The sequence below is a fragment of the Pogona vitticeps genome, chromosome 7 (genome assembly GCF_051106095.1).
Source record: "Pogona vitticeps strain Pit_001003342236 chromosome 7, PviZW2.1, whole genome shotgun sequence".
In the NCBI taxonomy this organism is placed as follows: Eukaryota; Metazoa; Chordata; class Lepidosauria; order Squamata; family Agamidae; genus Pogona; species Pogona vitticeps.
Genome location: NC_135789.1, coordinates 12,857,977 through 12,883,325, shown reverse-complemented (window position 1 = coordinate 12,883,325; position 25,349 = coordinate 12,857,977). Strand labels below are relative to the sequence as shown.

The following is a 25,349-nucleotide window of genomic DNA, read 5'->3' as shown; positions in this document are numbered from 1 at the left end:
GCCGGAACCTATCAGGAAGTCATTCCTGTCCCACCCGGAAAGACCGGAAGTGGCGAGGTAGACTTCCGGAGAGGGAGGTGGCGGCGGTTTCCCGCGCGGCAGGAGCCATGGCGTCTTACGGCCTGGGCGAGTCTCCGCCTCGGGGGTCGTGGGGCTACGGCGACCACGACACCGATGCCCGTCCCCGGCGCAAGCGGCCCTTCCCGGAAGAGGAGGAGGAGGGGGAAGAAGGCGGGTGGCGAGGGGTCGCCCCCCCCTCGTGGAGTCCCTCGGAAAGGAGGGGGTCGCGAGAAAAGTCCCGGGCGGCCCCAGGGCGGGAGGGGAGGACGGGCCGGGGTGGGCCTTGGCCAGAAAGGAGGGGGGAGGAAGAGGGAGAGGAGGGGGAGGTCCGGGGAAGGGGCAGGTCCCGGTCCCCTTGGGGGACCCCTCGGAGGGAACCCTCCTGGGAGGAGTCCCTCCCCGCCAGGGAGAGCACCCGAGGGAGGGGCCGGAGCAGGAGCCCCCCTCGTGAGTCAGGCCCCGGCTGGAGGGGCTCCTCTCCCAGCGGGTCCCGGGAGAGGGCCTGGCGCAGTCCCGTCTCCTCCCGCGGACCATCCAGCCTCGCCCCCCATCGGCGCCACTCGCCCCTTTCGCGCTCCTCTTCCTCTTCCTCCAGGCGCAGTAGCAGCAGCCGGGGAAGGGAGGGAGGGAGAAGCGGCTGGGAGAGGAGGGGAAGCCGGGCCTCTCGCAAGGGGCGGGCCAGGGAGGCGATGCACCCAAAGAGCCACCGGTGGAAGAGCCCCCAGGAGGTGAAGCGAAGGCGGTATCCCAGTTCCCCGGGCCAAAAACCCCTCCCTGCAAGCCACATGGAGAGATCCAGCAGCAGCACCAGCAGCTTCAGGAGCAGGGGACCTCCAGGGGGGGAGGCAAGGCAGGATCGGGGCCAAGAGCGGAACTTCCGGGAGAAGGACCGGCACTCGAGGAAGAGGGGCAGAAGTGCAGAGAGGCGGAGGGCTTCCAAGGGAAGTCAAGGAGGCTTCCCCATCTTTCCTGGAGAGGAAGGGGGTTGGCGCAGCCCCAGCAGAGAAAGGGGGAAAGGGGGTTCCACCAGAAACCAGAGGTCCCCGGGAGGCCCTGTGTCTAAAAGGGGCTGGGGGGATTCTCCAAGCTCCAGTCCTCAAAGCCAGCTGGGTTGGGACCAGGGAGGAAGCTGTAAGGGAAGCATGTGTAAGGCCTGGACTGGAAGTGAAGGCCTTGAAATGCCTCAGAGCTCCAACGAAGACCTAGAAGACTCGGAGGGTTCCACTGGTTTCCTAGAGGAATGGGGGCTCCTGGAAGGGCAGGTGGTTACCGAGAGCCTCCAGGAAGGTGGCCCTCCAAGCCGTCCCAAGATATATATGGAGCCCGAAAAGCATGCCGCTGCCCCAGTAACATGGGTGCCGCGGGAGGCAGTGGTGGACTTCTGGAATCAATGTCAGTCTGTGATGAAGAAGAGGGTGCAGGATTACCTCATGTTCACCTGCCCTAGGCCCACCTTGCCGGACCAGTCTTGTGAGATCCCGAAACTGAACCCGAGCGTCAGGGCCTTGCTAACTCCGAAAGAGGTGAAGGTGGAGTCAGCTGCATCCTATTACTTGCGTTCACTCCACGAGGAGGTGCTGAACGCTGTGGCGCCCGTCATGACCATCTATGAGATGGCGGAGGAAGCCATAGAGAAGAAAGAGGCAGTGGATCCGCTGGAGCTGCGCGAGTGGTCCCGGCGCATCCTCCGCTACATGGGGAGTATCAGCCAGAGGCTGCTGCAGCAGCGATGCTCGCACGTCCTGGGGAGAATCAACCCCACGCTGAAGAGCATGACCACCAAAATGAGCGGTTCAAGTGGGACCGGCTTGTTGTTTGCAGAGGACAAAGTGGAATTTCTGAAGGAGATCATCTTGCGCTTCCCAGAGTTGGATGGTGAGCCCAGGACCACCAGCATGAGAAACGATTACACAGCCCGCAGGCGTAAAGTTGCGGATCGAAGACCAGACTTTGTGAAGTTTGGCGCTCACCCTTGGGTTAGTGGTGCTCAGCAGGAGCGGATCTCAGGTGAGGCTGTTGCTAAGCCCCAGAGATTTCTCTCCACCAGGTCTTGGAGAGTTTGAATGACCCTGGTCTTTTTGTGTGAACAATTTGTTACTCAGAAAGTCTCATGATTTTGGAACAGTACTTTTCATTTTAAGCATAGATACCTTGACTAGTAGCCACTGGCAGTTTGTTTTTTTAGGGGGGTGACATACGCCTTCCCCCTTCTTTTGTTTTCTTTTGCTTTTAAAGCACTGGATAGCTCTGGCAGAACCTGGGCAGAACTCCAGGTTCTGCCCAGAACTCTGGCAGAACCTGGCTACATCTTTGGGAGCATGGGTCATGATAGCAGACAGCAAACCTTTCTTAGTGGCACAGTCCTTACTACTGTCTTATTTTCAGCTTTTTATAAATATGCAGAAATGCTGTGAGCTTTAAGCAGAGGGTGAACTTTGAACAGAAGAAAAACTTCTGGGAAACTTCCAAAGCTCACTTCTGCTAATTGTTTTTAATTGTCTACTAGGTTGACGGTGACGGTAAGAGCTTTTCAAGTCCATGGGTTTATTGTAAAAGATGAACCAGAGAAAGAAGCAGAAACAAAAGCTGGAAGTATTGGGCAAAAGAATGATTTTATAGCAAAGCTAGGGATCAGTGGAAACTTTCAAAACCAGAAAATTGTAGATGGAAAGGAATCTGAAAAAGAGATGTTAAATGCCCTAGAAAAATTCTATGACTTTACTAGTTTTAAGGCACAAGCTGAAAGGATCAGGAAAGTGGAGTTTTGATGGGGCACTGAGTTGCTTGAGTGAGAAATCAACAGAACGAATGAATGACCCTGAGAACTGCAGCTGCAGATTCAAGTACCAGGTGAATGGGAAGGGCATTAAGGAAGTCCCTCCCAGGAGCCAATCAAGTTCATGCTGGACTTGGGGTAGGGAGGCCCATGTAGCCAGGGAACGTCGATCCCCCAGAGACTTCTCAGTTTAGTGAAACGAGGAAGCTTCTGAACACTGCCTCTGTGAGAGAAAGGAAAGGCCAGCAAGAATGTTGAATGACAAGCACACATGTCTTGCAATTTTTAAACAAAAAACAGCCGAGGGAAAGTAGTAAAGAAAAACAATGAAGTAGGCGTTCAGCTCTTGAATCTAACGGTGTCTCCCAACTAACTTCTTTCAGCCCACCAATCGAATGCAGCAGAAGCCCCGAGAGAGGAAGTCGTCAGCCTGGCACTCTGGCACCGCCGCTTTGCTCACCGAGATTCCGAGACAATCCTCAAGCTGCACAGGCGCCGGCATGCAACGTGCCTTGAGGTAAAGGAAAGCGATGCAAGCAGCGCAGCCGGGTGCGCTGTCTGTCTCAAAGTAAAAGGGCCCAGGCCCTCCTCTCCACCCGGGACCAAGAGAAGGAGCAGCGAGGTGCTGGAGTTAATCCACACGGACGTGCATGGGCCAATGAGTGTGCCGTCCCTCGGGAACAACAGATACATCTTAATATTTGTGGATGATTTTTCGAGATACCGTTTCATCTTCCTCCTGAGGAAGAAGACGGAGATACATTACCTGCTCAAGAAGTATGTATCCATTGTGAGGAATAAATTTAACAGGAAACCGAAGGCGTTTCAGATAGACAATAAGGACGAATACTTCTGGCCCCATATAAAGGCCGTCCTGGAGGAAGAAGGCATTTTGTGCGAGGAGGGTGTGGCAGACGCTCCTGAGCAGAGCAGAATGGCCAGGTGGGGCCTGAGATCCCTCTTGGAGATGACCAAATGCATGCTTGCCGATGCAGAGCTGCCCAACAAATTTTGGGGCGATGCCATCATGACCGCGGTACACCTCCTGAACATATTGCCCACTGAAGATGCCAAGGAAACCCCCTTTGAACTGTGGAATGGCTGTGTGCCCAATTTAAATCGCATTCGAGTCTTCGGGAGCCTGGCTCATGCCTACGTACCATTATTGGAAAGGTCCCACCTGGACCCTAAAAGGGAAGAGACAATTTTGCTGGGGTTTACCTCTCGCCTGAATTGTTACAAAGTAATGAACTTAAGAACCGGGGAAGTCAGCACAAGAACGGTCGATTTTATTGACGAGGAGAAGAAAGTTGACAAGAAGGGGACTGTCTTGGAGGCCTCCGGAGAGGAGGAACACGATATAGATTGTCTCTTTCCTCCAGCTGACAAAGCTGGAAAATTGGCCTGTGTTGTGCCCGTGGAAGACTCAGACTTTCTGGAATTGGGAGGGGGGATTTCCCCTCCCAAATGAACATGACTGGCCTCCGCTCTTGCCCGCAACAACAGACAAGTAGTCCCAGAGTGGCTTCTGGGGAGGCCTTCTTTTATCCAAGGGCAGCCAGGGGGAGATCCTTTATGGAGTTCTTATCAAAAGGTTCTTGGCCTTGCAAGCACCGTGCATGTTGTTCTTTCGGTTACTGGGGTGCTCCTGTCTGACCAGTGTCATTTTTGTATATTGGAGAAGCCGGAGGAGAACCTGTTGGAAACAACAAAGACATCTTATTTTGGGGGTGGTGTTGTTGTTCCTTCATCCACCTCATTTTCTCCCCGAGACAACGTCTCCTGCCTCCAGGGACCTTTTGATCTCCAACGATGGCTCTTTGGGCAAGGATGGTCTACCCATTTCCTCCCGACACCCGTGAGCCGGTGGCTTAAGGAGGCCCACGAAGTGCTGTCGTTTAAAGGACGTTTGGCAGGACGGGAAGCCCAGCGTATTTGTGAACCGACCTCCTTTCTCCGTCCCCTTCGGCTCTCCCTGCTCACCACTTCATCTTTTGTTTCGTAGCGGCCGTTCAATAAAGGTTGTTTAGGTGTTATTATCTTTCTGTCTGGTTGAACACGTGTTCCTTGGCCGGGCCCACCTGGACGTTACCCCCTCCCTCCACATTCTGAGGGTCTGGAGACCATCTCACGTGGGGTCTTCCTCATCTCCTGGTGCTTTCCACGTTTCCTGGTACTTCAGTTTCATGGTGCAGCGTTTTTCAATGTCTGCACCTCTTGGCAGGGGAGGAGATAAAATTCTTCCTGTTAAGGAAAGAAAGCGCACGGATCCTTGGAAGGGAAGGCTGGTGGATGCTCCCCCAGTGATGGAGAAGGAGGCAGCCTTTGGCCCTTCCCCTACACCCGGAACGTCCTCTTCTGTACATAGTCAGTGGGGAGGAAATGGAAAGTCGGGAAACAACTGGTAGATGAGGCTGGAAAATGAGCAAGTATGAACCCTGTCTGGGACAGTGTGGATTTTCTGGGACTAAGTGTGAGGAGTTCCCCCCCACACACACAGTTTGGGGCTGGACAGCTTTTGGTACCCATTTTTACAATAGGACCATAGGGGCTATGCGGGATTGGTTCCAAGCCCCCTTGCCCCACAGATGCAAAAAAAAAACCCAAGGAATTATTGCATGCTACACATGTTTTCTGGCTTCCTCTGTTGAATCCTGGTAAACACACCCTGGGCATACGTACATACAAATATGTATTTCTGTGCGGTTGTTTTATGTAGAATGTTCCGGGAGTGGATAAGTGAATCAGTGGATACCAATCCAGCTGATAGGAATTAAGCCCCAGTGGATATGGAAAATCATGGATAATCGCGAATGCAAAAAGTGGATGAAAGCAAATGGCTCAAGAGACCATGTTATCTTTTTAAATTATTAACAAGTATTCCTAGCACTGTCTCTTGTGGCTGGTTCTGTTACTACATGGGAAAATTTTCTGGATTTTTCCCGTGTAATATATTCAGACCGTGGATAAGGTCGTCCACGGATAACAGGGTCTTTCTGTAAAGGAAGCCGTGGATTTTAAAGGGAACGTTCAAGGTAATGCACCAATTGGCAAGGCGTTTAAAAAGCCCTTGCGGGGTGGACAACCCAAAAGGGCGTCCACCCCGATTTGTCATTAACGAGGCCACTTAAATAGCAGGGGGGGTAGCGCGTGTTAATGAGCAAACGGCTCCACCGTGCTTCCGCTTTTCGGCCGTTAGGCGGCGCTGCCTTGCCGCGGGACGTCGGCCCTCCCTCCCTTTTATGCGCATGCGCCGCTTTTTCTTCGGTGCGGCTGTCTTAACGGACGAGAGGGCGCGGTTGGAGGGACAGTTGCGGCGCGCAGGCGCCTTACTCTCCTTCTCCTTCCCTGTCGAGCGCACTGCGCGTGCGTCGCAGGCAGAGAGGGTAGCGGGGGAGGGCCCGCCGAGTCGTCTTCAAAGATATAAAAAAAAATAGGCCGAGGCAGGACGCGGTGCGCGTGCGCCGGGAGGCGTTGGCCGTGGCCCCGCCTTGTCCTTTGTCTTTCCACGCCCCCTTTCTGGTCCCCTCCTTTTCCCCCAACCAACCCACCCACCCCTCCCCTCCCCGGCCGGTCCTCCCACCGCGCATGCTCCGTGGCGCCCCTGGCGCGGCGGCTCCCTCCCGGCCCAGCGCGCGCGCCTCGACCGGGCGAGAGGGGCTGGTGGGGCCCGTCGGCTGCGCGGTGCATTGTGGGAGCGGCTGAGGAAGCAAAATGGCGGACCTGGCCAACGAAGGTAGGCGGGGGAGGAGGCTGAGGAGGAGGAGGCTGAGGTTGAGGCGGGCCGTCCCGCTGGGGAGGCGGGCGGCCTGCCTGTCGGAGACCCCCCACCCGAGCCCCGGCCCGGAGGGGGGAAGCCGGCCCTCGGCCCGCCTGCCTGAGCCCGGGGCGTCGGGCTGGCCCCCGGAGGCCGGACAAAAGGGAGGCGAGGGTGCCTGTGAGCATGGGCAGAGCGCGCGCCCCCACACACATCGCAACCTCTCCCTCCCCCGCCCCGCCTTCCCTCCCTCTGGCTGCCGGTTGGCTTGCGGGGCGTTCCTCTGAGCATGGGCAGAGGGCGGGGAGGAGGAGGAGAAAGGAAGAGGAGCGCCTCTCTTCTCCCCCTCTCCCGCCCCGCCCCGGTGTCTCTAATCGTTCATGAGCGGATGGAGGGGTTTGGTGACCCAAGGCTTCAAGAAAGGCGTCTGTGCCTCTGAGCATGGGTGGAGTGCCCAGGAGGTGGGCCCTGGGAGAGGCAGGCCGGATCAAGCAGGGAGGGAGGCCTTGGCCCCGAATCCGCAGTGAGGGGGGGTGTCTTCCTTTCTCACTTTCTTTCTGCAGGTCTCTTCCCTTAAACCTCCCTGGCGAGGAGTCCAGAGAGCCTCTGAGCATGGGCAGAGAGAGAGAGGAGAGGGCTGGAGAAAGCAGCGAGCCGGTGTGGCTGAGAAAGGCTCAGCCCAGGGTTCTCCCCCAACCTTTGAGGGCCCCCCAGGTGTTCTTGGACTACAACTCCCAAAAGCCTCCACTCCTTGTGCTGCCCCAGGTGTTTCTGGGAGTTTTAGTCCAAGAACATCTGGGAACCCAAGGTTGGGAAACCCCTGGTTTAGCCCCTTGGTTGACTCTGGGAGAGCTGGCCAGAAACAGGGAGAGGGGGCCTCCTTCCACTGACTCCTGTATTCTGAGTGTAGGGAGGGAGAGCGAAGAAGCCCCTGCAGATGTGCTGGCTCTGTATTGATGTTAAAAAGGAGCCAAGGCATCTTCTTCTTTAGCTGCACGTGCCAGTAATGGCCACGAGAGTACCTTGAAGGATGTGCAGAGTTTCGTGTTCTCTCTGCCTCCTCGTTCCTTGTCAAGCCACGACACTGGAAGTGCTCCTCGTATTCCTCTGCAGTGCTCGGATAAATTCCTCCAAGCGGGTTCACTTAGCTTTTTGTGTCTCCGATCTGCTGCAAGGACATAAAAAGGAGCTCCCGGCGCAGTCTGGAAAATCAGAGAGACTTCTGTCTGTCTGTCTGTATCTATCTCTGTGTGTTTCATAGAAGAATGCAGCCGCATCAGAATGGCTCAAAGTCTGTGCATTCAGAACTAAATGGGTTCAGTGTGGTTCACGTATGAGGCCGAAGCCCTCTCTGAGACATGGCCAGGAGTGCCAGCTTCACAGGAGTTGTGATATTGTTTCTCTTAAAAACCTGTGTCCCGTTGGATACTCAGTTTCCCCTTTTTACAAATCGCCTGGCCTAGAAAGCCTGTGTTGCAAGAGGAAAATTAGATTTGGATAAGTGCTCCTAATTGCTCTGAAGGCACACAAGGAGCCCCTTGGCCTATGTCCGAAGGAAGCCACGGGGGGGGGGGGGGAGGCAGGGTGATGGTTGATGTGCTTTGAAGCCAGTGGTCCCTCTGCTGGGGTGACTTGCTGGGATTAGCTTCCCTCCCTCCTCAGCCAGTGCTTCCTTTTTGCAGCTGATCTGTGCAAGTGGTTCCCCGCACAAACACGCACACAGCCTGTCATATGATGGTTGTAGCAGTGACGTCTATGAATGGGAGCTGCTGATTAACCTTCGTTTGCCCTCCCCCCACCCTCCCCCAGTGGATATGTTTTTTTAGGGTTAATCCTCACCCTATTTGCCCACTCTGGTCAGATCCTTATTGCTGTAGGAGCCCAGTACACCTGATATTTGGTTCTTAGGCCAAACGGCTCCTGAGTCAACATATTTTCTACCAAAATCTGTTCTGTCTGGGGCATTTGGCACTGAGAGAGAGAGACTGAGACTGATTCTGGGTGCGGAGGTACCACAGTAGCCAGAAGGGCAGGAGGGTGAACGCCGGTTTTGCTTGGAAGCTCTTTGAGTGCTTATCAGCCAGCAGGAGAAAGCATGCCAGTCTCTGGGTGCTGGCTGCATGAGTTCAGAATATTTTTGTCCTTGCCTTGGGTCCTTTTAAGGGAAAAGATGGAGTAAAAATCTTCTAAATAAATATTGAAATAAAGTTGAGCCCTCTTTATTTTCCAACGGGTTGGCCATTCATCCATGCTTTTTTGATCTGGGAAGCTCAAAACCCTCTCTGGTCCTCCCAAGGAGGCGAGATCCTGTACTGTTGTTTAATTTTCTATGTTTGGCTCCCTTGTTTTCTGTGTATCTGCCCTTGCAAAGTGACATAGGCAATTCAGAGAAACGATGTCAGACAGCGTGAGCCTGAGGAGGTCATATTAAAACTGAGGCATGGGGACAGTGGCTTGCGATTCCACACATCATCGCAAGCAGGATTCATTACCCATTGTGGCTTTGGACCATTGCAAAGCCCTTTGTTTCATGCATTTGCTAGCTGACTTGTCTCTCTGAACGGCTTTGTCTCTTGAATGGAATCCTTGGGCGGGATGCGTGGTCCTTGGCTTGGGAATTGCTCCTTTCCAAATAGATTTGGAAGAAAACAGCACACACTGTGCCCGGGTGTTAGGAAATGCAAATGTATGCAGTTCTCTTCTTTCTCTTTCCAGAAAAGCCTGCGATTGCGCCTCCTGTCTTCGTGTTTCAGAAGGAGAAAGCACAGAAGGTAAGGAGGGCCCTGCATGGCGGGGCTCCTTGGTTCTAGCTGTGGGCGTCGGACAGGTCGTTCTTACTAGGAGGAGAAGGCTAGAAGAGGATGAGGCTCACGCTCACACAGGATAGGCTAGAAAGTGGGGTTCCTCCAATTCCTTCTTACAGGGAGATCCATGTTTCACCAGGAAGCCTTCTAGGATCCCGCTTCAGTTCCATCGGATGGTGCGGTGCATCCGGGGACATACCTTCTACTACCACGCACGGGACTGATGCTCATGGAAGCGTAGCCACCCTTAATTGGTGATTCTGCCACACCACATCCCATCTGAATATACTGTAACTGAGAGGGATCCTGAGTATGGCAGCAGTGTTGGGAAACAGCGGGACTGCCTAAGCAGGCATAAGTGAGAGATTCAGGAGGCCCCGTTATGCCTTAGTGTATCAATAAATTCACCCTTTGCCCCTTTCTTGAGCTGGCTTACAAGATATACCAAGATGTAGTAGAGGATGGAAGCACGAGTAGCGCTTCTTGGTAGGATTCAGGGGTCCTGTTCATCGGTTCCCTTGAGAAATGTTTGTAAAGCTCCTTTACCCCAAGTCAGCCTGTAAAGCGGTTGGTGTGGGGAGTTCAGACGGAACAAGCGTGTTTTTTTTTAGTTCAACCACAAGAGGTTTCCTTCGGCTCCTGCCGAGCTGCAGCCCTTCAGCTGCCATCTGAGACATGTCCCCTGTGATTGAGAAGCAGATTTCTAAGGAGTGTTCTGTTAAACACTACATTTATAAACAGTTGAAGGGGAAAGCCTCTTTCAGGACTCTTGCCCCCTTTAATGTTCCCGCCTTGCCTGAAAAGGACCCAGGCGTCTCGTTCTCCGAAGGATCAGTCCCACCCATTTTCTCACCTAACCAAGAGATGATTCAATTTATTGAGAAACCTGTAGGATCGATCCCTTAAAATATGATTGCATTGCAGCCCTAATTGTGTAATGGAGAAGGATTATGGCTCTTATTTTTTTGCTGTTGGGAGAAGTGTTACACTTTGTGGTGTTACCCCCCCCCCCCCCCGGGATATGTGGGCCGAGGAGTGTGGCAGCTTGAGTTTAGTGTCCTGTGTTTGCTTTGTTGAAAACATCACTTTTTGATTAATCACAGTGATTGTCAAGGATCTGTTTTTTTTGGGGGGGGGGTTTAAAACAGTCTCCACCTGACTTTTCCTTGAGTTACTCCTGCAACAAGTCACCAGGGATGCTAACAGGTGATCAGTTAAGATGATGTGCATGACAGGGAGTCGGTTTTGCAGGCATTTGCTTTGAGGGGAAGGTCTGTACGGCCATCTTCCCTCCTGCCGGAGGTCCACCGGGTAGGTCTTTCCGCGCTGGCTGAGTTCACTCACGGGGGACATCCAGGTTGGAGTCTGTTGAGTTTCTGCTTGTTGGGTCCGCGTTGAGCCAGCTCTGCTATGTTCATCACATGCAAACAGCCACCCAAAGCCGCGGTGTGTTGTTGGTTACAAACTCTGGTTTCTTCAAACCCTCGTTTGTTGTTATTGCATCAGCCCCCAGCACCGAGCCGTCTTCTTCTCACTGCCGACTCTGAAACGTGAGCTGATGAAAGGGGCAGGAGAGAAAGCAGACCAAGCACGGAGAGAGGGAAGCAGTCATTCAGGGCTAAACAACATTTGCTGGATGTGATGCGTAAGGAGGGGCTGTTCTGCTTCTCTCTATTAAAGGTAGCCCATTTTGCAAGGAAAAATACTCATCTGTTTCAGCAGTTGGCATCAAGGCCTAGAATGTTAGAACCTCACGGATCTGGGGAAAAGCTCCTTTACCAGGAACGGCTGTATGATTATGGATGCACAGCTGCCCTTCTCTTTAGGTGTTTGGGGTTTAAACTTGAGGCCAGCTTAGCAGGCCAGAGAGGAGAACTTGGTGCTGATCACAAAAGGTGTTGGAAGCCTTTCTTTCCTCCCAAGCCCTAAACGAGTTGGCAGCGAGCTCTGCTCCCGTCTCGCGTAGCGTAAAACAGACTGCCCTGAGGGGGAAGCACAGGCCATGTTTTCATTTTCAGCGGGGTGTTCTATATTTGGTAAGCATTCATATGTGCTGGTTCTGGTAAAATTAAGGGTGAAGCTGGTGGCCCCAGGCATTGTGGAGGGAGGGGAATGACAGAGGCCCCTCCAGGAGTGCCCTGTGTCATCAGGGAAGTTGGATCAGTACCTCTGCTAAGCCCTCCTTTGCCACGGGAGCCCAGCCCAGAGGCAAACAGAGGAGGATGGCAACGCGCAGTGGAGTCTGTGCTGCCGCATGTTTGTTGTTGTTTAGTCGTTTAGTTGTGCCCGACTCTTCGTGACCCCGCGGACCAGAGCATGCCAGGCCCTGCTTTTTTCCACGGCCTCCTGGAGTTGGGTCAAAATCATGTTGGTCGCTTCGGTGACCCTGTCCAACCATCTTGTCCTCTGTCGTCCCCTTCTCCTCCTGCCTTCACTTCCAAGCTCCCCACCCCACAGATGCTGAAAAACGCGGATTCTAGCAAAAGCTCTACCTAACATGGTCTCTGCCACCCTCTCTAGTGGCCAGTTCTGGTGACTTCCTTGTTAGCCAAATATATTTTGGGAATTTGTCTTTTTAATATTTTTGATGTTTTCATCCCCTGGATGAGTGAACCCATGAATACAGATCCCACAGATCAGGGCCCCCTGCTTATTTGAGAGGTGTCTCCCGCCTGCTAGAAGCAGAGCCTCAGATAGATCCTTTTTAAAGGATCCACGGTGGGAGTCCAGTGACAGCTTCCACTTGACTCTGATGAGATCAGAGCTGGCCGTGGGAATGACTGACTGGGTTCGAAGTCTTGGGGTTGTGGGTGAAGAGCTTTACTCTCCAGGGCGCAAAAGGTCAACCCTGCTGTTAAAAGAGGCGGCACATACTGGGCAGAATTAAGGAAAGAATAGTGCAGGGAGCAACATCGCCTGCGTCACAATGCCTTTAAGAATCTTGGAACGTGGAGAACCAAGGGGTTCCGGTCATGGCTGCCAGAGAAGAGGAAAGGAGAGGCAAGAAAGGGGACCCCCAGTGATCCAGGAACTGGGGCTGCTCCCCTTCAAAGGAAATTAGCAAGGTTCGGGCCTGTCTCCTTTATAAAAATACGAGCAAGTACGGCAGACCTGACAGAGGTGTGTAAACTTTGTGCTCGCTGCAGAGAAAAGAGCGAAGGGTAGCTTCTTCTCCTTCTCATCATGACTGAAGTAGGCCGCGGGGCCCTAAACCAGAGGGGGTGGGAAATTAAGGACAGACCTAGGGGGAGTGCTGCCAAACGATGTGACTCCCCTGGCCCAGGACATACGGGTTGGCTTTAAAGCCAACTTGGGTGTCAATAAAAGGGATGGGACCAAAGGCTGCTGATTGTGGGGGCTCCCTGTAGGCCCCAGAACCAGCTGGGGAATGCGAGGGAGAGGGTGTGTGGACCACCCTTTCCCCCCCCCGGTGGTGGGGCTGTGGGATAAGCCACCATGTGAACCCAGCGTTGGAGGGGAGGGTCTTCCTTTTGGTCTTCTCCTACAGGACGTCCTTCCCCAGGGACCGCCGTTTCAATTCAGTCTTTCGTTCCTACCATGCGGGGCACTTGAGTCAGAAAGCGGTGTTTTCAAGGCTTGCGAGGGGTTCCGGGGGCCGGCCTCCATGCCCAGTGCCCGCTCTCTGCAGGAGCATTCCAGAAGAGGCCTCCGATGGGCCTCGCTTCATCTGGCCGCTCTCAGCAGGGGTGTCTGTGGACGGCGTCCTTGCCACAGAGGTGAACAGAGCCCAAACCCGAGACACGTGCCAGGGCCCAGGCGGCCAGGGATTCTTGAGGCAGGGGGAGAAGAGGCAGGACCAGGCAGGGTTTGGTTTGGCTTGGGTTTTTTGCAGAGATGTTGATGAAGAGGGTTAGGAAAAAGGATATATGCCCCCTGCTACCTCCCCCTCACCCCCGCACAACCCACCTCCATCAGACCTTGCTCCCTCCTTCTGCTGCCTCGCACAGAAGGGCGGTTGTTCTCCTTTGCACCCAGTCCTTTGCAGAGCTGAGAGGGGTCCCGGAATCAGGCATGGAGCCCCAGGGAGAGGGAGAGGCTGCTCACCGGGCGGCGGGCCACTGCGTGCTGCCAGGGGTGGTGGGGGTGGTGCAGCTCTTGGGTCCCCCCAAGGGCTGGTTCTCGTATTGCGCTGGTTCAGTCTGGCCATTTTACAGATTGCATGGTGTCACCCAGCAAAAAGGTCCTGATCAATCATCTCTGCATTGTTGTTGTTGTTGTTGCTGTTGCTGTTGTTAGCAATGATATGCCCCAAACAGTACGTTTCATTTCTTCCTCGCCTCATCCCTTTTAGATTTTCAAAACCGAGGCCAGGATGGGTTCTCTTCCCATTAGGCCTGGTGTGCTAATCAACACATCTGCAGAATTGCTAACTAGCTCTCTTTTTATTTGCAATGCCATCTAATTTTAACGTCTACAAATATATTTGTGTTTCAGAGGTCGGCAGATGGGTCGAGTCCGGAAGATGGGGAAGGTGAGAGAGAGCTCACATTCACACATTGGAGTCCTCCTGAATTAAAGTTTTTCTCCCCCCCCCCCCTTTTTCATTTTTGATTCTTATGGAATCAGAACTTATAATGCCCACAAGGAGCACTTCTTCATCATGCGTCTTCAGCATCTTAAGTTCAATGTGGGTCGTTTCCTTGCCTATCAGCGCAGTTGCTGGGTGGAGTGCCTCTGAATCTGGAGGATCTGTTAGCTTTCATGGCCATTGTTCTTGTTCCAGAGGAGCCATAGATTCTTTATTAACTGAGGGCAGTTCTCGTTTGAAGGACTGCAAGCAGAGCATCCTTTTTGCGAAGGCATCCTCAATTGGAAGATCTGTCCAGTGCCAGTTAAAGAATCGGCAGGGCAGCCAGGCGGGTGGGGGGGGGAAGTTACGCGATCTTGAAAGGGCCCATCATCCACAGAGAGTCGCAGCTGGGGAAACTGGTCAGAACCATACACCTGTGGCTGTTTCTTCTTTCCTTTTCTTCTTTTGGCCGCGGTGTCCGGAGTCTGGGAGTGGAAATCCAAAAGAGCCCCCCCCCCTTACGTTGGCACACCCTGCTGGTTCTTAACTACCTCTCCTTTCTGTTCCCCCTTTCTCGGCAGAGTCGGACCGAGAAGACGGGAGCTACTGTCCTCCGGTGAAGCGGGAAAGGACCTCCTCGCTAACACAGTTCCCGCCTTCCCAGCCAGGTAAAAACACCTGGCTTCCTCGACGAGAGAGATGACACCTGGGCCTCTTGTCCATCGTTGTTCTGCCTTGAACCGATTCCTTGCTGTCAAGTCTATTCTGACTTACGGCAACCTTTTTTGGGGTCTTCTAGGTACTGAATACACCCAGAAGCATTTTCCCCTTTTCTTCTTCTAGGGGTATCCTAAGCATGTGTAGCTTTTGTCCAAGGACAGCCAGGCAGGCTCTTCTCCTGGGGGGCCCAGGGGAGATTCGAACTCCCAACTTCTGGCTCCACAGCCGGAGATCTCAACCCCTGAGCGATCCAGCCAGCTGCTGATTCCTTGTGTGTGTGTGGGGGGGGTGAGGACATTTCTCTGAGGCGGAGCCCCCCCCCCATATCAACCCTTATGCCCTCATTCTCTCCCCCCTCTGTTCCTCTACTCAGCAGCAGTGACAAAGAACAATGTCTTCATGCCCTCAAGCTTCTGCGAAACCTCCGCAGGGAACTCAGACTCAGAACCAGGTGAGCGGGTCCCCCTCCTGCCCATCTGCTTCGCAGAGCCCCACCCCATAATAGACACCTCGGAGAACGGCAAGCGTCCGGCGTCTTGTCAGCCTGCAAGCAAGGCCTGTTTCCTTCTCGTCCCCATGGCCTGCTGTCGCTCTGAGCATCTTTTCCAAACTCTGGGTCCTCTCCCACTGGGTCAGTGCTTTCTCCCTCCGGGGTATTACTGGTTTGCCTGCCTGGAAATGGAAGAATGTCCCAACCCCAAAAAAGCAAAACAAACCAACCCAGAGCCCTATTTTGGATCCTCTGGAAAAGCCGTTCTCTGTCTGAGCAGGCAAGGCCGGGCAAGGCGGGCCAGTAGCTCAGACTGGCTAGATCACCGCAGCTGCCCGCAAACTGTGTTCATCGCCTGCCGCTTTTGCCCCGAAGGCTGACCTTTCTTTTCCTTCCTGAATTCCAGAGGAAAAGAGCACCGGGTTCCGACTGAAGCCTCCCACCCTCATCCACGGCCAGGCCCCCAGCGCAGGTAGGAGGCGTTCTGTTGTCTTCGGGGCTGGGGCCAAAGCGGAGGTTCGGCCTTCGCTGTAGATCTGTCTGATGCGGTTCTCCCACCGAGGCATCCCTTGAATGCCATCGCCTGCTCCTGGGGTGCTCCTGGACACTGTTAGAACCCTTCCCCGGCTGGGTCTGGCTCCTGTTTCTCGGGGCTTGCAGTGCTGAGACTTCCTTCAGAGCAGCAGAAGACACTCTTCCAAAGGGGGCTTTTTGCAAGCAGAACTTGACAAAACATTTTAAGGACTGGTGCTCCTCTCGCAGGAGTTTGCCTCGATCAGCACAGGGGCCAAGGAGCTGGCTTTTGTTTGCGGTTGCCGTCGGGAGGGAAAATATGAGCTTCATTTCCGAGTCTGGTCAGAAGCTTTGAAGGCATTGTGTGTCTGGAGGGAAAAGCCTCACAGCCGCAATAGAATGCGCCTTTAACTCGTGGTTGGGCACATCTGTGTTTTCCTTGGCCTTTGCTGTGGAAATGTTTTGCGTCCGAGCAGAATCTGAGCAGCTCAATGGGAAGGGCTTTGAGTTGCTTTGCCCAGCGGCTGTGGAGGGAGTGTAACTTCCTTCCAAGCAGAGGCGTGGGGTTGGTTAGGTGGGCCCTTCCTTATGCGGAGGATTCTGGCGGGCATGAAAAAAGGCTCCGTGCGCCGTAGAGGGCCAGGCGAGGCCTGATCCCTCAGACCTTCCTTCCGTTCCCAGGGGTTCCCAGCCAGAAGCCAAAGGAGCAGCAGCGGAGCGTCCTGCGCCCAGCGGTCCTCCAGGCCCCCCAGCCGAAAGCTTTCCCTCAAACAGGCAAGTGGGCTGCTCCCAATCGCATGTCCCACCTCCCAGGGGCTGGGAGACCTGGGCAAAACGATGGTGGCTGGGGGGGGTCGCCCACAGCTTTCCCTTTCCAACCAAGTAGACCTCCTGGAGCCACTGCCCCTGCCTTTTGGATCCCCGCCACTCCTCTGGGAACGGTCCATGGGTGCCAGCGCGATGCCCTTTCTGGTGCTTTTATGGAGAGAGCGACAGGCTAGGGCTCAGGAGAACAGGGTTCAAATCATTGGTTTAAGCCTCTGGCTGCAGAGCCAGACGTTGGGAGTTCGATTCTCCCCCTCCGTGCCCGTTTGACAAGGGCCAGACTCGGATGAACCAGAGGGTCCCTTCTAGCTTTAAGATGATGAGGATGAGGTTGGTGTTGATTTCCTATGGGAAGAAAATAGAATAAGGACCGAGAACGGAAGAGTTTTTAGACAAGGACATGACCGTTAGCTGGTTGCTTCTCCTTGCAGTTCCGAGCAGCGGCACCAATGGCGTAAGTAAGCTTCCGGACCCTGCAGGGACAGCATCTGAACCCACCGCTAATGCCACACCGAAAAGCCCGGATTCAGAGGAAAAGGTGAGTCAGCTGCCCCTCCTCTGAGGAGCCAACGGGGGAGGCGGAGAAGGGGTTGGTGGTGGTTAGCTTCTTTTGGCTTTCCAAACTGCTTTTAATTCTGCAATGGAAAGGGGCTTTAAAAAATAATAATGCATCTCCACTACATGATCCCACGCTGCTGTTGTACAGCTTAAAGCTTGTGCCAGGCAGGCCATTTGGTTGGAAGTGTCCGCTCTGTGCTTCAGACAGAGGCAGACCGTCTTGAAGTGGCTGGCCTCCCTTTCTTATAGTTCCGGTTTCTTTTTTTCCTTCTCCCTTTCCTTTAGGAGAAGCCGTGCCCAAGAAATGACTCCAACAGCACTTCAGAGACCGAGAAATGTGAAAAAACGGACCAGAACACGCAACAGTCCTTCGTCTTTGGGCAGAACCTGAGAGATCGAGTGAAGGTATTGATCCAGCGTGATCTACTTATCCGGTGCCTGGGCTGTGTTAAAAGTGGAATCGCAGATCCTTGGCTTTTGGGCCAGGCGCCGACCTTGGCCTACAATCTGCGCTTGCTTTCTTAGTTCATCATCCTGGAAATCCCCATCACCGTGTGATCCTGGGCTTTTTAAAAGGATTTTTTAAAGTCTGAGGCCAGGCGGCTCGGATCCCGTCCCCCTGAAAACGTTTTTTAAGTTACATGACTTCGTGTGCATTCTCCAAATTCACATTTTTTTAAAAAATGTTCACGCCTTCTCTCTAGAATTGTTATTTGATGTCATGCAGTTGGTAAGGAATCACAGGGATCCCCGAGGCTCTAGAGTTTGGAAAGAGATTTGCCACCCCTTTCAGTCTTGACAGGGAAGGCCCCCTCTATTCAAGCCCGTCTTCGTTATGTGTGGCAAATCCTCTCTTCCCTCTTTAAGCCGCCGAGCCTCAGTCTGTTTGCCCCAAAATGTCATGGAGAACCGAGGAGAAGCTGGCAGGCCCTGAAAAAGGGTCCCTGTTGTCTCGCAAAGGCTCCCAAGAGGCTGGACACAGACCTTTTGTGGTCTCCGTGCCCCCCTTGCCCCGCTCACTACCAGGCCCCTTTTCAGGGGTTTGTGCCTGTTGGTCGTCCTGGGCGCTCTCGCTCATCTTTGCTTCTCAGCGCCGCCTGTCTTGTCCCAGCTAGGAGACGAAGGGGACGAAGCCGCGGACGTCCAGAATGCCCGACTCCAGAGCTCCGAGACCCCATCGGCGACAAATTACTTCCTGCAGTACATCAGCTCCAGGTAAGGGCTGCTCCTGGGCATTTTGGCCCTTGACCACATTCCTCAGGTCAAGAGCCTCTGCACCCTGAGGGTCGTATTCCAGTTCGGAGACGTTTTCACAGCGCTGAGCTCTGGGGACAGGTGAGGGCGGAATTGCTGGGCCCCGTTCCCTTAAGGAAAGAGTCTTTTTAGGGCTTAGAAAAGTGCATTTTGATCCTTTAGAGAGCGGGAATCCCTTAACACCATCTGGGAAGGCACCGAACCCGTCTTATGGGGGAGGAGGGGTGACCCAGAAGTCCAGGTTGGGGTCTCTGGAGAGAGCCGGGCTGGCTGCAGGGTGGGCATTCCTTTGCTTTTGTTCAGACTGTCCAGCCTTTTAGTCCCAGCAGATCCGCAGTGCGTTCTTTCTGAACTCAAAAAAAGCATTCTTTCGCCCTCCCCAGCCTAGAGAACTCTACGCACAGCGCCGAGGCCTCGGGCAACAAGTTCGTATTTGGGCAGAACATGAGCGAGAGAGTCTTGGTAAGCTCAGAGGAGGTCTCTCCACTCTTCTTGGGAGGGGGTTCTCCTTTGGTATCTTCCTTCTTTGGCCGAACTCCGTCAGCTTAAGAACCTAACTGGGTTCTTGATCCATGCGGAGTTTGTTTGGGTGTCAAAGGAGGGTGAGGTCAGGAAGCGTTGTGGCCTGGCTCTTAGCATGTCCTCCCTTCTCTCTGGCTCTTTTGGCACAAGTACCTGCGTGTCAAGGAGTATATGCAGTAGGACACACACCCCTTATCCGTGGCTGATTCACTTATCCGCTGCCTGGAAATACATACTGTACGTGGGTTCTGTTCCTTCTAGCCAGGCAGGACTCCTTGAAATGCCCTCTTGAGACTGGAACTTCCATGGAGGTTTGGGGCGCTCACTTTACTCCTCTTTTCCTTCTCCTCCTCCTCCTGCAGAGTCCGCCCAAATCCAGTGACGCAGGCACCGACAGCAACAAGGAGAACGCCGCGGGCGATTCTGGCTCCGAATCATCTTCGCAGGAAGCCACTCCCGAGAAAGGTAAAACGCAGAGGACTTGCCCTTTGATCTTCAGAATTTTCCACTTCTTATTAGATGGTGGCCTGGAAGAATCTTCAGTGGACTGATATCGTTATTGCTGTGGTCATGGATTGGCAGAATGTGCTTGTTCTTATCGGAATATGTGGCCTGCGGTGCTGCTTTTGCTGGGTTCAACTGCTTGTAGCCTGTCAGTTCTTATAGATAACACCCGATGGCCTGTGTTGGGGATGTGCCCACCTAGATCGTGTTTCATTTATCGTGGTGCTCCCTTTTATCCCCATAACCAAGCTTGATAAAAAAAAAACCTGGGACTACTAGACATGTTTCTTGCCCCACTTTAAAGGAGAAACATCAGCGACACAAGAGAATTTGAGCTATTCTGGGGTATTCCATCCCTTACTGGCCAAATATAAGTTAGGTTGTGAAGGATGTGAGGCCCTAGATGATGCCCACGCCTGGCTGTGTTTTGGTCCAACTGAAAACGGGGGGATTCATCACCCATGTATGGGATAGCCATGCTGACAAAGGCCTGGTTTGTGGGGTTTTTTATACATTGGTTTAAGATGTCTTTTTAAAATTCAATTTAATTGGATTCTTTTAAAAATATTTACTAGTTAAGACCATGATATCGACAAGGAATAAGTTGCAAGTCTCCCTCGTGGATGCTAAAAACAGCGGATAATAGCAAACCCCGTCTATCTATCCTGCGGTCATGGGGCTCCTACTGGTAGTACTTTTACCATTATCTTGAAGTTGTTTTAATTTTGCCAAAGACCTTGCTGTTGCCCTTTCTTTCAGCGAATAATATTTTGGAGTCGCTGGCCGAGTCTGCGGCTGCTTACACAAAGGCCACAGCCCGGAAGTGTCTCCTGGAGAAGGTGGAAGTGATCACGGGGGAGGAAGCCGAGAGCAATGTCCTGCAGGTGAGTAAGAGAAGAGGGAGAGAGTGTGTGTGGCTCAGCCGCTAGAAGGGTCAGTTGGGGGGCCCCGTCTGCTTGCTCGCTCGCTAGTGGGGTGAGTGGACATCAGGGTGGATCTTTCTCTCCCCTTTGGACAAGGAGTATCTCTCACCAGAGAGATCCATGCAGAGTAAAACCGTTGGACTCCCTTATCTACAGGATCAGGATCTGTGGTTGAGAATCCGTAGCGTGGCTTCCAACTCCCTCTCGTGGCCAATTCCAGTCATACATTGGATTTTTTTTCTTTTACTGTGGTATACGGATGGTGTTTTCTGCTATCTGTGGTTTTCAGCATCCGCCGGGAAGGCTTGGAACCCATCCCCGCAACTATGGGGCGAGGCCCTACGGTGTCAGAAACGGCCTCCCCAGCCTTGAGCTGCAGTTGTTTTCCCTTGTTGCCTATCGGCTTGCCTTTGGCGGCTTGTAGCTGCCTTTGTTGAGAGTCCTCCCGCCGCGCCTGTTCTTTCAGATCCAATGCAAGCTATTTGTCTTCGACAAGAACTCCCAGTCCTGGGTGGAAAGAGGCCGGGGCCTGCTGAGGCTGAACGACATGGCCTCCACGGACGATGGGACGCTGCAGTCACGCCTAGGTAAACGTGGGTGGCTCCCCCAGCCCAAGCCCAGGTGGAGCCAGAGAGGTGCCCTTGTGTCCTTTCCTGGCATTTTGACCCCCCTGGAAGGCAAGGGGGCGTTGCAGAGTTTTGGATCTCTAGTCAGGTTCTCCCCCCCAACCCAGCTGCAGCTCCTCACTGGGTGCCACTGCGGGGCTCCCGGAGCTGCTCAGCAGTGGCCCTCGGGAACATTTCAGCAGGTCTTGTTGGGACACCTTCAAAGGTGGGAGTCCCAGACCAAAGGACCTGTCTTTCTTTTTTCTCCCCATGCAGTAATGAGAACGCAGGGCAGTCTACGGCTAATCTTGAACACCAAGCTCTGGGCTCAGATGCAGATCGATAAAGCCAGCGAGAAGAGCATCCGCATCACCGCCATGGACACGGAAGACCAGGGGGTCAAGGTGTTCCTCATATCGGTAAGAAAGGAGGGGCGGCATTCTCAGTTTTCCCCAGGGAAGGAAGCCGGGTTGAGTTGCTGGACGTGAACCGGGGGAGGGGGCACAAGGAGCAGAGCTCACTTTTATTGTGGAATGGCCTGCTGCAAAGCATGGCAATCAGTTCCTATTTACAGAAATTGCACGTCGGTCAACACAGATGCCTTCTTTAAAATGGTGCAAGAAAATTCTAATTTTTTTTTAAAAGGCGACAGAAAGGCGGCTTGCTTCCGAGGAAACATGTGTAGGGTTTATTGTGGAGAACACAAAGCCTGCATCCCTTTGTGAAGGCTTTTGTCAGATTCCCTTAGTGCATATTTTTAAGGAAATGCCAGGTGGGCTGTGGCCTAGTTGGATGCCCCCACTGGGGTAAACTGGGATGTGTCCGTTTCTACCCCCATCGCAAGAGACCGGGTTGTTTTTTTTTTTTGTTGCTGCATTTCACTGTCGGCCTCCTTGAGGAGTCCCAGGCTGCCTGATCCATAAATGCACCAAACCGTTCTTCTCTGAACTCCCGCAGGCCAGTTCAAAAGACACCGGGCAGCTGTACGCCGCCTTACACCACCGGATCCTGGCCTTGAGGAGCCGGGTGGAGCAAGAGCAGGAGGCCAAAAGCGCTGCCCCGGAGCCTGAAGTGGCCCAGTCCAACGAGGAAGACAGTGACGACGATGTTCTGGCTCCTTCAGGATCGCCTGGAAGCGGTGAGTGGTTTCCCGGGGTGTGGCTGCCCATGATGTTCTGAACCCGGAGAGGGATGTCAAGCCTCTCCCTTCCGGGCTGTCTCTTTCGAGCCCTTCCTGCTTCTCTGTAGAACTGTTCCAGGCCTGTGCCGGCCACAGTAGGACAGATCCAGCTCCCTTCTCTGTGCTAGAGGCCAGGGCCTCGGCTTTGGGGACTTCACAGCCTAGAGTAGGACCCAAAGGGGCTGCACCGAGGTAGGATTTTTATGGCTGGCTAGCAGGTCAGTTTTGCTGCAGCAGAAGAAACCAGAAGCTGTGTATCTTGTGAAGCGACTGCTGACTAACCCCCCCCCCAAAACCCCAGAATGAGCTGCCCCCCTTCCTCTCTTATTTAAATCTCACAGGAGTAGCCAAACAGCTTGTCAAAGTCCATCTTAACTCCCCTGGGCTCCTTTTCTGTCGGGATTTCCTTCCATGGAACTGGAGGAACCTCCTCTGAGCCCCTTCTTTTCCTCCGCAGGTCCCACCGACGAAGGAGTTGGTCAAGCACCCAGCAGCACATAGCAGCCACGTTTGGCTCCCCGGCAAGAGCCGCCCCCGACACCCTCTGCGGGGACACCCGCCCCAGGCCGACTCTTGCTCTGGACAGCCGCGGAGGCTCCGAGATTTGTGGGGAAAACGAAACTCTGCGTCCTTTGTTCTCGTCCCTTTTTAATTTTTCCCCTCTCTCCCCCTGGTGTGTTGGACTTTTTGGGGTGGGGAGGGGGGAAGGGGCCGAACCAGCCGATTCCATATTAAAACCAAGCAGAAACTCAACACAGCGGACTTTGGACAAAACTGGCTGGAGGTGGTTTTGGGACTTTTTTTTAAAAAACGCTCATCATATTGATGAGCGGGGAAAACGGAAAACGCCATTTCCTTGCGCCACACCCCCTCTGCCCACGCCTGATTTGTTGTGGAAGCCCAGGCACATGGAGAAGCACAGCCGCTGCTGGCCTGGGGACCTCCTGCTCTGAGGCAGACGCTCTCTGCTGTCTGCCCGCCTCATGCTCGTCTGCCCGCCTCATGCTCGTCTCCGGTAGCTCATGGGTCCCCACCGTGGAATATTCGATTCAGCCCTTCCTCAAATTCTTATTTCCCCCTCTCTTGAAATCTTATTTTCAAGTACTTCTCTTGGTTCTTCCTCCCCATGCAAGGTGTTTGATTTTCCTGGATATCAGCTGGAGGACCTCATTCTTGGGGGGGGGGAAAGTTTTCTCCTCATCCCACCCACCCCAGCAGACCTGTGCCAACATTGGGCAGGTGTCTTGCTGGAGCCTTTTTTTTAAGTTATCTGTTTCTCACGGAGGTTGAAGGAATTCGACAAGAAGAACACAAGGTCCTGTCTCCGAGCGGGAAGCCGTTTGCTAATTTTTTGGGGGGAGGGGAAGACTTAAAACTGGAGTAGGAAAGCGTTCTTGCTAACAGCTCCTTCCTCTCTCTGGTGATAGTTCTTGTTCTTGTTTGAAGACTTTTATCGTGATGATAACTTTTTTTTTAAAGAAAAATTAGTTTTGAAGAAGGTAACTGGTGTCATGCAAGGGGGCCTCCTTCTGTTTTGTACTGTTCTCTTTCTGTTATTATTTAAGGTACAGGAAAGCCACTATATATATATCTATATATATATTATACATACACATATATATATAAGGAATCAGCTACCTTCTTTTGAAAAATGGTAGTTGGCGGTGCGTTGGGAAGGAGACTGGTCTGCTGATTTGGACCAGCTGCTGAAATTGACACTTAACTCCCGAGTGTTTCCTTTTCAGGGGAGCATTATTTCCTGTCTTAGATTTTCCTAAATTTGCTGCACCCAGCTGGCCCGTGCATTAAAAAAAATCGGCTGTGCCAAGTGCCCGGGGGTGGGTGGGGTGATCATTCAAACATATATATATGAGATATATATATTCTCCTGCTAAGAGTGGCTGCCCCACTTCATCCGGGTGATGACCAATAGGTCCAGAACATTAGCATCTTCTTTGGTAAATGTGACGCTAGAAACAACTCACTGTAGCTGTCTGACAAAGAGCCGAACCAGCGGCTGCCCTGCCCTGCTTCCCCCAAAGATGTCAGACCTCCATGGCTGTGAGTGGAGCGGTCTTTTCTGGATTCTTTGGTGAGCCTCACGTCCACTGAAAAATCCTTTTGGAAGGACCAGGGAACCAGGCTTGTGCCCCTGTGAAGAAAACTACCCTCTGCTTTGCCTCTTTCTGTCCAAAACGGTGAAAGCAGACCAGTCTGAGGCTGGGAATGGGTTGATGGGTGACGGTGGGTGACAGTCTTTTCTGGCAGAAGAATAAAGAGGAGAGCGCCGTCATGGAAAACCCAAAGAGGATCAAACAGAAGCAGTCAGAGAGGATCAAACAGAAGCAGTCAGAGAGGATCAAACAGAAGCAGTCAGAGAGGATCAGGGGCTCAGTCCCTGTTTGTAATGTGTTAAGGAAAACCAGGCAATGAGCTTTTAGGATTTTCCAGCTGCTCGCTGCCTGTCCAGGGAAACAACAGACTGTGGCCCAAGGGTGTTGGACTGTAACAACAGAGAGCCTGGGCTGATGGTGCATGAAAGGTGGGACAGTTTTTAAGGTTTTCTGCGGGCCTAACTGAAGAGGATTCTGGCTAAGAATCCCTTTTCCAAGCTGCTTGGCCCTCTGTCGATGGAGCACATTCCCTTAACTCTCTTTCCTCATCAGTGTCCTCATAGAAGTGTTTACGTGGAAACCAGCCAGCAAGACGCAATGAACTCTTGAGTGGCGGGTGGTGAGCCTTGGGGAAAGGTGATCTGGTCAGCAGGAAGCAAGGTTTTTGCTTCCATTGTGCTTTGATGGGACTGACTCCCGAAAACACCACTGATTGGAAAAAGGTAGGTGTATCCATGTAAGGTGTGTAGGTGCGTGCGCTTGTGCATGTGTGAATGGCGTTTGAAGGAGGCTCCAGAAGGCCTGTGGGGTCAAGAGCCGGCTGGATTTTTCCAGAGATGTTTAATGTTCAGAGGGATGTTCAGAGAGCTTCCCATAGCACTCTTTTCTGTTCCTAACAAAACCACCCAGTTTTTTTTTCTGGCAGCTATTTATGGATGTGGCGGTTTGGATTGGAAACAGGTCGGCCAAGAGAAAGCCAATGTGCATTTTAGTCTGGAAAAGCCGCTGTCTAAAGCACTTGGCCGGCGCTTTCCAGAGACGGGACTTGATGAATTTTCTTTTCCGCTCTGAGCATTGGCCGACTTGCAGCAATAGAAGGCGAAAGCAGAAGAAACATCCCCCAGAAAAAGACCCTGTGTTTTGGAAGATTTCTGTACAATTGTCATATCAGATGTATTTGGGAATTACATTAAAAGGAAACTTGTAACAAAGG

The 25,349-nt window shown here is 53.1% G+C and overlaps 2 protein-coding genes across 7 annotated transcripts; both read left to right on the top strand.

The window, feature by feature from the left end:
• The first annotated feature begins 24 nt into the window (after nucleotides 1-24).
• LOC110072575 (uncharacterized) lies at nucleotides 25-4,875 on the top strand. Its single transcript, XM_020781040.3, has 2 exons — nucleotides 25-2,067; nucleotides 3,220-4,875. Exons 1-2 carry the CDS (start codon nucleotides 108-110, stop codon nucleotides 4,305-4,307), a joined length of 3,048 nt encoding a protein of 1,015 aa, XP_020636699.3. The 5' UTR covers nucleotides 25-107; the 3' UTR covers nucleotides 4,308-4,875.
• Nucleotides 4,876-6,416: 1,541 nt separating this feature from the next.
• On the top strand, nucleotides 6,417-25,347 carry RANBP3 (RAN binding protein 3). Of its 6 annotated transcripts, none has more exons than XM_072977877.2 (17): nucleotides 6,417-6,572; nucleotides 9,309-9,364; nucleotides 13,853-13,889; nucleotides 14,510-14,596; nucleotides 15,022-15,099; nucleotides 15,545-15,610; nucleotides 16,333-16,425; nucleotides 16,908-17,014; nucleotides 17,320-17,439; nucleotides 18,146-18,249; nucleotides 18,672-18,750; nucleotides 19,173-19,275; nucleotides 20,074-20,198; nucleotides 20,704-20,824; nucleotides 21,119-21,261; nucleotides 21,800-21,980; nucleotides 22,480-25,347. In XM_072977877.2, the coding sequence occupies exons 1-17, from the start codon at nucleotides 6,551-6,553 to the stop codon at nucleotides 22,521-22,523; spliced, it is 1,566 nt and encodes a 521-aa protein (XP_072833978.2). In that variant the 5' UTR covers nucleotides 6,417-6,550; the 3' UTR covers nucleotides 22,524-25,347. The 6 variants fall into 6 exon arrangements, with proteins under 6 accessions (XP_072833978.2, XP_072833977.2, XP_072833982.2 ...); XM_072977876.2 differs by having other exon boundaries at nucleotides 14,507-14,596; XM_072977880.2 differs by having other exon boundaries at nucleotides 6,418-6,572; nucleotides 15,025-15,099.
• Nucleotides 25,348-25,349: the final 2 nt, after the last annotated feature.